The 12,125-nt window shown below is 40.8% G+C and overlaps 1 protein-coding gene across 2 annotated transcripts in view; it reads left to right on the forward strand.

Moving 5' to 3' along the window:
• ncapg2 (non-SMC condensin II complex, subunit G2) overlaps positions 1–12,125 on the forward strand; it is a 97,807-nt gene that overhangs the window by 31,892 nt on the left and 53,790 nt on the right. For both annotated transcript variants that reach the window (XM_080217481.1, XM_080217490.1), the window contains exons 7-8: positions 4,695–4,789; positions 5,541–5,610. In XM_080217481.1, coding sequence (XP_080073607.1) covers positions 4,695–4,789; positions 5,541–5,610 — 165 coding nt within the window. The remainder of the gene's footprint in view (positions 1–4,694; positions 4,790–5,540; positions 5,611–12,125) is intronic.

A 12,125-nucleotide genomic window follows, 5' to 3' on the forward strand; every position in this document is an offset into this window, starting at 1 on the left:
AATGGTCCCAGCACTGATCCCTGAGGAATACCACTTCTCACAGCGCTCCATTCAGAAATGCACCCTTCCACTGCTACTTTCTGTCTTCTATGACCAAGCCAGTTCTGTATGCACCTTGCCAACTCACTTCTGATCCCATGTGACTTCACCTTCTGCACCAGTCTGCCATAAGGGATCTTGTCAAAGGTCTTACTGAAGTAAATGAATCCTTCATAATGAGAGAATTACTGGAAATCCTCCCTCCAGTGCAAGCTAGGTGAATCTTCCAGCTTTGTTTTAACTCTTCACTAATTTCAATCCAAGTGTGAACTTTGAACTTGATTTGTAATTTTTGGCCTCCAGCTGCTTTCCTTTCAGACCTTGGCAGGCTAACCTAGCTGTCTTGATATTTTAAGAAACCTGATCTTTACAATGCCTTCCTCTACACCCTTCCCAAAACTAATGTGAACTGTGTGGGCCTTGTAACCAGGTAGAAATGCTTATTCTTTGAAACCCAAGTCTATCCTATCCCGGAATCATGGACAGTTCAAAATATACCTTTTTACGACCAAATATTTTTCATACTTCCTGAAGGCTAACAGCCTGTCTATTGACATCACAGATACCTTGGCCATTAAAAGTGTGATTACATTATGCCTTTAATCCAGACCTTCCTTTAATCTTCAATGAGTCCAGTAAACATAACTATTATCAGGCAGAATTTAGCACAGATCACCTGATTCCTTTCATTTTATCCTCAAATTGAAGACACCTTTCCAAAGCATAACCTTATAAACATTAATAATTGTAACATAATCCAGTCAGAAGAATGTGTTACATTCCCGTAAGTGCTGCAATGCAGTATTAAGTATAGTTTTTCAAATGATGTGAGATTGAGAACACCTTGGGCATAAAAGCTCTTGGGGCATATTTTGAAGACGTGTGGGATTTCTGTCTGGTATCCTGGCAATCGCTTACCTGTCAGCAAACTCCTCAAATGGGTTATTGATCATTGTCTTTTGCAGTTTGAGGGAGATTTCTGCTGCTGCTTGTAAATTTGCAGCTGTGTTTCTCAAATTAAAGTTTAAAGTTCATTTATTCGTCACACGTAAGGCTTAAATTAATACTGCAATGAAGTTACTGTGAAATTCCCATAGTTGCCATGCTTCGGCACTTGTTTGGGTCAATGCACCAGCACTTCTTTCAGACATTAGGAGGAAACTGGAGCACAGACAAGGAGAACCTGCAAATTCCACACAGGCAGTGACCCAAGCTGGGAATCGAACGCAGGTCCCTGGCACTGTGAGGCACCAGTGTTAACTACGGTGTCACCACGCTGCCCCCATTAGAAGAGTTGACTACCCTAAAGCAAAATACCTAATTGGATCTAAAGTATGTTTTAACATCCTGAGGTTGTAAAAGGTACTGCATAAATGCAAGTGTGTCTTAAAGTTTTAAGAACCATGGGGAATGGTTAAGTTTTGTTTTGGAAGAATTTTGATGAATTGTCTTGTTGGAGATAGTGGTGAAAGCAGAATACTTAATAGTTCTAAAAGTGAAGTAGGTAAATGTTTTGAAGATGAAGTGTGTTGTGGAATGCAGCATGTCTTTGGTTCTAAATGGTAGCTCTTTGTAAATCAGTATAAATATGATGGGCTGTCTTATGTGATGTTAATTTCTTTGATTTGTGAGTGGGAAAGCTGTGGTTCCTAAAAAAACAAAAAAATTGGTTGGAATTATTAGACTAAAATTCATTAGGAAGTGCAGATCAGAATTCACTTTTATACTTTAGAGACTCTGAAATCCTTCCAACGCCAATACATCCTAGCTCATAGGAACACAATGCCCAATGTCCCAGTGCACGTTGACAATTTTCTTGCCTCTCTATTCCTTTGTTCTCTTCAACCCTCTAACTTTCTCTTCCCAGCCATTCACGTAGCTATTTTTATGCTTCAGTTTGATTCTTCTCTTTTACCCCAATGCTACAAATCAAATACAATGAATCAAAATTTGCAGATGACACGAAGCTGAGTGGCAGTGTGTGCTGTGAGGAGCATGCTAAGAGGCTGGCTGAGTGGGCAAAAATTTGACAAATGCAATATAAAGAGGATAAACATGAGGTTATCCACTTTGGTGGCAAAAACAAGGAGGAAAATTATTATCTGACTGATGGTAGTTTAAGAAAAGAGGAAGTGCAACATGACCTGGGTGAAACGGTTGCTGAAGGTTGGCATGCAGGTACAGCAAGCAGGTGGTGAGGAAAGCTAATAACATGCTGGCCTTTATAGCAAGAGGATTTGAGTATGAGAGTAAAGATGTCTTGCTGCAGTTATCCAGGGCCTTGGTGAGGTCACACCTTGAGCATTCTTGTTGTAGAGGGAGTCCAGCAAAGGTTCACCAGACTGATTCCTGGAATGGCAGGACTAACATGAAGAGAGACTGGATCGAGTGGGCATGTAGTCAGTAGAAGAATGAGAGGGGATCTCATAGAAACATAAAATCCTGATGGGACTGAACAGGCTAGATGCAGGAGGAATGTCCCTGATTTTGGGGAAGTGCAGAACTAGGGGTCACAGTCAATGAATAAGGGGTAAACCATTCAGGACTGAGATGAGGAAGAACTTCACCACAGAAAGCTGTTGGGGCCAGTTTGTTAGATATGCTCAAGAGGGAGCTGGATGTGGCCCTTGAGGCTAAAAGGATCGAGGTGTGTGGAGAGAAAGCAGGGAGTGGGATACTGAAAGGGCTTGATCAACTATGATCACATTGAATGGTGGTGTAGGCTCAAAGGACCTACTCCTGCACCTATTTTCTATGTTTCTAAATTGCCACATTTTGCACACCTTCAAGTTAAAAGTGACACTTGTTTCCTTGCTGTGTGTCTTCCACTCTTCGTTGTACAAACTGATACTTCATATCTACTATTTTCTCCTTCCTTTGCATTCTTACAGCATCTTCCCTGCTGCTGGCCCCTCAATTTATTTTAATGCTACCCTTCCTTACCACATGTTCATGCTGGCACCTTTTCTGTACCCTTAGATTTGATGTGCACGTCCTCCTTTAATTAATGATAGAATCTTTCTCCCATCATTATTGCTCTGAGGCAACATCACTTTTTTAAAATGAGACTGTCACTGCACAAGATATGTTGCAGCATTCAATTGCACATATAACTGTAGGAGGTAAGAGCTTTTTAACAATATTGGGATGAGGTCAATGGCTTAGTTAATACAGATATTTGATCATGTATGTGGAATTATGCACAATTTTCCATTATGTGAATGTTCAAAATGTAGCAGAACATTTTAGTAAAAGAATTAGGATACTGGAGAAATATGCAGTGATGGGTTGAATGACCTTTGCTGTCCAAGATTTTTATCGCGTTCACTTGGACTCTGCAATGCAATTTCTTGGATAATAAAAGACTGATGAACAATTTGTTGCTCTTAATTTGGTCATAAGGAAGGGTAACAAAACCTTAGTCACTCATCAAAATTGAAGTATCTTCTTTCCTGATAAGTACATGCTCAGATACCAGTAGATATTAGATTTCCTCCATAATCATTAATTTGCTGTGCGAAGAACCAATAGTATAGATTCCATCCTGTGCTTTGTGGCATTCTATCTTAATGGCTGAATAAGTTGTATTATTCTGCCACCTATTGGTTGTCATTTTAAATATTTTGCTTTGCTGTTGCTTTAAATTTTATATTGCATTTTCAAGGCTTTTAAATTTGCAAAGAAGAACTTGGTTTATAAGCAGCAGTCGTTTATATTTGGAGAGTTTATACTCAAAGAAAAATAGGCTAAAATTAAAGCTGTCCTGTAGTTATCTAAAAGACAATCAAAAAAGTATACTGAAATTTACCATGAGGCAGCAGCTTCACTCACAGTAAGATGATTCTCTGCCTAGCTTTCTCTGCCGTAATTCCCAGTTTTCATAGTTTTCAGTGGGGCTGGGTCAGAAAAATTTTGAAGTTTTAAAGAACAACCTCAGCACACAGCAAAGATAACTAATCTGATGCATCAGCAACTAGCCTCTTCAATAATAAGTTTAAAATAGTTTTGCTCTTATTATTCGTTTCATTAGTGGTAGTGTACAGTCACCAAAACATTGCAAAGTAGCTGGTGTTCATAGTTTAAATACGAGTGTAAATATGTTTTTAAAATGTATATATTTTTATATAAATGTTTATGGCTGCTTTGTTTTCAGAATATGTTTCAGGGATTAGATTAGTTTAGGGTACTTTTTGTGCCTTTGTGTCAGCGAAGGTTCAATTTCCACCGTTCTTGACTCTGCGACAGGACAGAGGGAGTACTGCAAAAGATTATTTGGCTCTGTTTTGAAGAATAGCAGGGGAATTCTGGCCAATGTTTATTGCTCAATCACAAAACAGATTATCTGGTCACTGATGTTCAGTACAACACACTCCCACAGTAAAAACAAAAAATGCTTAAAATACTTAGATCAGGCAGAATTGGTGGAGAGAAGCAGAGTTAATGTTTCAGATCAATAACCTTTCACCTGAACCAAAGCCTACCAACAGCAAATTGACTATCACATTTCCTACATTAGAATAAGACTGAACTTCAAAAACACTTAATTGACTTAAAGCATTTAAAACATGCAGTCGTTGTGAAAAACTGTATATAAATCCATTTCTTATCCATTATTTTTCTTCAATTGTGAGTTAACGTTGTTCCTTATTTTATAGGGAAGGCGTTTTTTAAGTTTTTTGTTTAGCTGGGATGTGGAATTCATCAAGATGATCCATGGCACCATTAAGAACCAGATGCACGTCTTTCCTAAGTATGGACAAAGTTAATTGTGTTAAAGCAGATAAAGCATGGATTGTATATTTAAATACATGAATGTGAATGAACCAATTTTAAGTATGCAGTGATCTTGCATTTAGGCAGCTTTAAAAATAAATTAATGATCACTTAAACTGAGGAATGTTAGATATTCTGCAGTTTTGATCGATTCTCAAATTACCTTTATTTGTCTTTGCAAATTTGGCTTTAGGCAAGAGCTGGTTAATCAATGGAAAGTAATGCTCTGCACGTTGCTTGCTTTTATAACTACTCTTTAAATCTCAGATCAAAATATTTTATTTGATATGTGACATTATAATCTCCTAATCCTGATCTTGGCACTTTATAATGGCCGAGGCCAGGCAGCTAATGTGCTCTCTTGTTTTTAACAATTGCACTATTCCATAATGAAGTGCAGAAGTGATTATTTTTTCTGCAGGGAAATAACTAGACTTGGCTCTATAGTTGCTTATATTCCAACGTTGAGTCTTCCCTGAATATAACTCTGCAAATAAGGTTATATGGCTGTCATTCAGGGCTAGTTGTGAATTTTAGGTGTGTAATGCTACTCCATAGAGCACCATGTTGGAGATTTAATACATAGGATCAGTCTGTGCGACACTTGAGTTCTTGCTTTAAATGTTGCATTTTGGCAGAGCCGAATTTTGTAGTCTTTTCCTTTTCGTAACATTGTCCTTGTTCTGCCATTTAAGTGATATAACATGTATTTGAATTTTTGTCTGTAGGTCCCTCATGCCCTTTATAGCTGAGATATATTTTAGAGCTTGGAAGAAGGCATCTGGAATGTTTCTGAAGGTCAGTGTTATTCACGTTCAGCCCCAGAGATGAGGTTCATAAATGAGGCCAAAATACGTCCTTCAGCTGGCAATGTGAACATTGCCCAAGAATGAAAGAGGATACTTATTTTAGATTTTTTAATCTTCAGATAATGAACCATAAGATTAACCTGTCATATTCTTTCAAGGGTTATTAGGATTATTTCTCTTTCTGCTCAACCACCTTCTAGAAGTGGAACTGCATGGAATTATATTGAAATGGAGTGTATGAGACAATAGTGGTAATAGGGACGTGTAATCCAGAGGCCTAGGATAATGTTCTGGGAATGTGGATTCAAATCCCCACCATAGCAACTAGTGGAATTTAAGTTCCATGAAAGAAATCTGGAATTATAAAATTATTCTCCGAATTGGTGAATGTGAAATAGTCATCAATTGTCATAAAATACATCTGGTTTACTAATGTCCTTTAGGGAAGGAAATCTGCCATTCTTACCTGGTCAGGCCTTCATGTGACACCAGATCCACAGGATAGTGACTCTTAACTGCCCTCTGAAATTACCTAACAAGCTATCCTGTTCAACCTTAACGCGACCCAGCCAATTATTGCCCCATGAGTCTACTCTCGATTATCAGTAAAGTGATGGAAGGGGTCATGAACAGTGCAATTAAGTGTCACTTGCTTAGCAGTAACCTGCTCATTGATGCTTAGTTTGGGTTCTGCCAGGGTCTCTCTTGTCCTCAATACAACCTTGGTTCCAACAGACAAAAGAACTAAACTCCAGAGGTGTGGAGATAGTGCCTGTCCTTGATATCAAGGAGGGGCTCTCTGTTGGTTGCACTGGTTATCCAGCACAAAGGAAGGTGGTTGTGGCTGTTGGAGGTCAAACATCTCAGCTCCAAGACATCACTGAAGGATTTCCTTAGGGGTGTCCTAGGCCCAACCATCTTCTGCTGCTTCATCAATGACCTTCCTTCCATTATAAGGTCAGAAATGTGGATGTTCGCTGACGATTGCACAATGTTCAGCACCAGTTTTGACTCCTACTGAAACAGTCTGTCCATATATAGTAAGACTTGGACAATATCCAGGCTTAGGCTGACAAGTGGCAAGTAACACAAGTGCCAGGCAATGACCATCTCCAACAAGAGAGAATTTAACAATAGCCCTTGACATTCAATGGCATTACCATCACTGAATCCTCCACTATCAACAGCCTGGGGAATACCATTGATCAAGAAGTCAACTAGACTAGTCATATGAATACTAGTTAGAGACTAGGAATCCTGCGGTGAGCGTCTTGCCTCCAAATTCTTCAAAGCATATTCACAATCTATAAAGCACAAGTCAGGAGTGTGATGGAATGCTTTCCACTTGCCTGGATGCATGCAGTCCCAATAACACTCAAGAAGCTTCACACCATGTAGGATAAAGCAGTCTGCATAATCGACATCTCTTCCAAAAACATTCACTCCCTCCATCCCCAATGCACAGTAATAGCAGTGTGTACCTCGCTGAGTGGCCTTCCTTCATCCCAGTGGGCTGCAAGATTGAAATCAAGTTTGTTCACTAACCATAACCATAAGACTAAATAAAAACAGAAAATGCTGGATAAACTCACCAGATGTGGCAACATCTGTGGAGAAACGTTTTGAGTCTTATTGGCTCTTTTAGAATGGTCTTTTGCATAGCAATGATTCTATGGTTCTACTGTTGAAGGTGACTGATAGTGGGAGCCAGTAGAGATTTCAACAAAGATGTGTAGGGTGCGAGGTAAAGGGATTGGTGCAAAGAACATTGGATAAAAAAACAGTCATGATGGAGCAGCGAGTTCAGAATCTAAAGTTTTTGGAACTCAGTGTTGAGTCTTGAGGGCACTTCGCTTGTCAACAAACTTGGGTCCAGTTAGTCTCCTGCATCTATGTTCTGAGACGCATCTAAACCTCAGATACCATGGAGCAATTCTATGAAGCATGTAACATTGCAAAATTCCCAGCACTGGGAATGTATTTTCCAGGAGAATTCAACACAATGGTGGTTACCGACTACACAGTTTGGCCAATATGCATAGGAAAGATCCTTAGCAAGATGGGCAAAAGTGGTTGGAGATTGTTAGAAATATGCTGTTTCCATGGACTCTTTGTGATGAACAACTACTTCCAAACTATGCCTTGCTACAAGTTACCCTGGTGACATCAGAGATTGACTTTCCAATTAAGAGAACATTGTCACTAAGTAAGCTCCCAGCACCATTCCAAGCTTACCTATCATAAGGGCTCAGCAGTGGGCCCTTCATGTTAGAATTCAGCAAGGTCAATGACTATTTCCAGTGATTAAAATGACAATGTTCTACCTGAAAATCATTAAAAATGGAAAACCAGCACTGCCACTGTTTTTCTATAAATTGTTGGATGGAAAAGTTTGTGTCTCAAGATGTCTGATGCAAAAACAGTCACGTTGTGCAAAAATAAATGTGATCACAATAAACATCACAGAGGCATCATATTGTTGAGTATTCTGACGATGGTCTTTGCTGATGTTGCCTTGACCAGATTATAGACTTTGGAATCCCGCTTCTACCCTGGAAGTCGATATGGCTTCAGAACTGACAGTTGACAAAATTTTGTCACTTCAGTTGTGGGAAATGCGCTTCAAACAGTGCTGACCACATTACGTTGCCTTTGTAGGCCTCAGTATGACCTTTGATCTTATCAGCAGAGATATGTTCTTTAAACTGTTGCTGAAAATGGCTACTCTCCTGGACTTTTGGGTGTTCTTTCTTCTTGCACACGCACAATTCAATTACAATGGATCAACGTCAGATACTTTCAGGATCAGCTTAGGGTAAAGCAGGGCTGTGTCCTGATGCCAACTCTTCTTGACATATTTTTCTCTATGCTGCTCATGTATGCCTTCAATGATTCAAATTAGGGTATCCACCTGCATTCTAGAGCTGATTGCAAACTGTTCAACTTTGAAAGACTGTGCAGTAAGATCAAAGCCTAGACCAAATTGCTGTTTGTTGACGACACAAGTTCACTTGCAATGACTTGCAGATCGGTTCTTCTGAACTTGCAAGGGGTTTGGATGGTCAGCCTCAGGAAGACCAAAGGAATGGGCCAAGATGTAGAGACGCCATCACTCATCTCATACTGGAGTTCATCGCCAGCTTCACGTACCTTGGATCAATAATTACCAGAAGCCAATCCCTTGATTCCAGAATCAACACTAGGATTGCTGAGGCCACAGCTGTCATGTCAAAGTTGAGAATTTGAGAATGGTTCAACAGCAAACTAACAGAAAATAAAAAGCTGTGTGTGTACCAGATTCATGTTCTCAGCAACCTCTTTCACAGTAGTGAAGCATGGATAACTTGCACAAAACAAGAAAACAGACTGAACAGCTTCCGCACCAACTGCTTCAGATGAATATTGGGCATTTCTTGACAAAACAGAGTACCGAATATGGAAGTATATCAGCTTACAGAGATACCTAGCATATTTGCCTTTTGACTCAGCAGTGATGAATGTGACAGTCGCAAGCCCGAAGGCAATTATTACAATAATCATGGCAGATTTCAATATGCAGGTGGACTGGGAAGATCAGGTAGGTAGTGTATCCCAAGAAAAGAAATTTGTGTAATGTCAAAGACATTTTTGTTGGGAACAGCTTGTGACAGCGCCTACCAAGGAACAGGCAATTCTTGATTTGGTGATGTGTAACGAGGCAGACTTGATAAGGGAACCCTTAGGACGCAGTAACCACAATATGATGGAATTTACTCAGCAGTTTGAGAGGGATAGGCTGGAATCAGATGTAACAGTGTTACAGTTAAATAAAGGTAACTACAAAGGCTTGAGGGAGGAGCTGGCCAGAGTTGATTGGAAAGGGAGCCTACCAGGGAAGACAGTGGAACAGCAATGGCAAGAGTTTTTGAGAACTGTTCAGGAGGCACAACAGTAATTCATGCCAAGGAGGGGGAAACAAGCAAAGGGGAGGATGAGGCATCCATGGCTGATGAGAGAAGTCAAGGACAGCATAATAGCAAAAGAAAAAGCATACAAAGTGTCAAGGATTAGTGGGAAGCCAGAGCATTGGGAAGCCTTTAAAAGACAACTAAAAAAGCAATAAGGGGGCAGAAGATGAAATGAATGTAAGCAAGCTAGTAGTATTAAAAAAAAGATAGGAAGTGTTCTTTTTTTCAATGTGTAAATGGTAAGAGAGAGGCAAAAGTAACTTTTGGACATCTGGAAAATGAGGCTGCAGAAGTAATAATAGGAAACAAAGCAATGCCAGAAGAACTGAATAGTTACTTTGCATCAGTCTTCATGGTGGAAGACACCAGTGGGATGCCAGAGCTCCAGGGGTGTCAGTGGGCACAGGTGAGTGTGGTGGCCATCACTAAGGTGAAGATTCTGGGGAAACTGAAAGGCCATGGGGTCATGGGTAGAGAGGTGGTGTTGAGATGGCAGCGTGGGCTCGTTGGGCCGAAGGGCCTGTTTCCCAGGCTGATTTTGTTCTTTTTGTTGCCTGAAGGTGGATAAATCACCTGGACCGATGGACTACACCACAAGGTTCTAAAAGAGAGAACTGAGAAAATTGTGGAGGCATTGATGGTGATCTTTCAGGAATCATGGAGGCAAGGAGGGTACCAGAGGACTGGAAAGTAGCTAATGTAACACCGCTGTTTAAGAAGGGAAGGAGACAGCAGATGGGAAATTATAGTCCGGTTAGCCTGACTTCGGTCATTGGTAAGATTTGAGAGCCCATTATTAAAGATGAGATCGCAGAGTATTTGGCAATGCGTAATAAAGTAGGACTGAGTCAGCATGGCTTTGTCAAGGGGAGGTCATGTCTGACAAATCTGTTAGAATTCTTTGAGGAGATAACAAGGGAATTAGATAAAGAAGAACTGATAGTTGATATTTATTTAGATTTCCAGAAGGCTTTTGACAAGGTGCCGCAGAGGAGACTGTTAAATAAATTAAGTGCCCATGGTGTTAAGGGTAAGATCCTGGCATGGATAGAGGATTGGCTGACTGGCAGAAGGCAGAGACTGGGGATAAAGGGGTCTTTTTCAGGATGGCAGCCATTACTAGTGGCATGCCTCAGGGGTCAGTGCTGGGACCACAGCTTTTCATATTATACATTAACGATTTGGAGGAAGGAACTGAAGGCACTGTTGCTAAATTTGCAGATGATGCAAAGATATGTGGAGGGACAAATAGTATAGAGGAAGCAAGGGGACTGCAGAAGGACTTGGACAGACAAGGAGAGTGGGCAAAGAAGTGGCAGATGGAACACAATGTGGAAAAGTGTTAGGTTATGCACTTTGGAAGGAGGAATGGAGGCGTAGCCTATTTTCTAAATGGGAAAATGCTTTGGATATCTGAAACACAAAGGGACTTAGGAGTCCTTGCTCAAGATTCTCTTAAGGTTAACATGCAGGTTCAGTTGGCAGTTAGAAAGGCAAATGCAATGTTAGCATTTGTGTTGAGAGGGCTAGAATACAAGGGCAGGGATATACTTCTGAGACTGTATAAGGCTCTGGTCAGACCCCATTTGGAATACTGAGAGCAGCTTTGGGCCCCATATCTAAAGAAGAATGTGTTGGCCTTGGAAAGGGTCCAGAGGAGGCTCACAAGAATGAGCCCTGGAATGATGAGCTTGTTGTATAAGGAACAGTTGAGGACCCTCGGTCTGTACTCATTGGAGTTTAGAAGAACATAAGAACATAAGAAATAGGAGCAGGAGTAGGCCATCTAGCCCTTCGAGCCTGCCCCGCCATTCAATAAGATCATGGCTGATCTGTCGTGGCTCAGTTCCACTTTCCCGCCCTCTCCCCATAACCCTTAATCCCCTCTCTTATCAAAAACCCATCAACCCGTGTCTTAAAAATATTTAGCGAGGCAGCCTCCACCACTTCAACGGACAGAGAATTCCAGAGATTCACCACCCTTTGAGTGAAGAAGTTCCTCCTCAACTCCGTTCTAAACCGCCCCCCCTTTATCTTGAGGCTGTGCCCCCTATAAGATGAGGGGAGGATCTTAGTGAAACTTGTAGGATATTGCGAGGCCTGGATAGAGTGGATTTGGAGAGAATGTGTCTATTAATAGGAAAAACTAGAACCAGAGGGCACAACCTCAGGCTAAAGGGACGATCCTTCAAGTCAGGGATGAGGAGGAATTTCTTCAGCCAGAGAATGGTGAATCTGTGGAACTCTTTGCTGCAGGAGGCTATGGAGACCAAGTCATTGATTGTCTTTAAGACAGAGACAGGTTCTTGACTGATAAGGGGTTAATCAGGGGTTATGGGGAAAAGGCAGGAGAATGGAGATGAGAAAAATATCAGTCATGGCGCTGCAGACTCGTTGGGCTGAGTGGCTTAGTTCTGCTCCTATGTCTTATGGTCTTATAGTCTAAGGCATGCTCTTTAGCAACAACCTAAGACCAATGGTTTGCTCACTTCCACAATGTAAATATTTCTGCAAGTGAGATCCCAAGTTGATTGGGAATGGAGACAATGCATGAGAA

The sequence above is a fragment of the Carcharhinus amblyrhynchos genome, chromosome 2, assembly GCF_965287045.1.
Source record: "Carcharhinus amblyrhynchos chromosome 2, sCarAmb.v2.hapA, whole genome shotgun sequence".
NCBI lineage: Eukaryota > Metazoa > Chordata > Chondrichthyes > Carcharhiniformes > Carcharhinidae > Carcharhinus > Carcharhinus amblyrhynchos.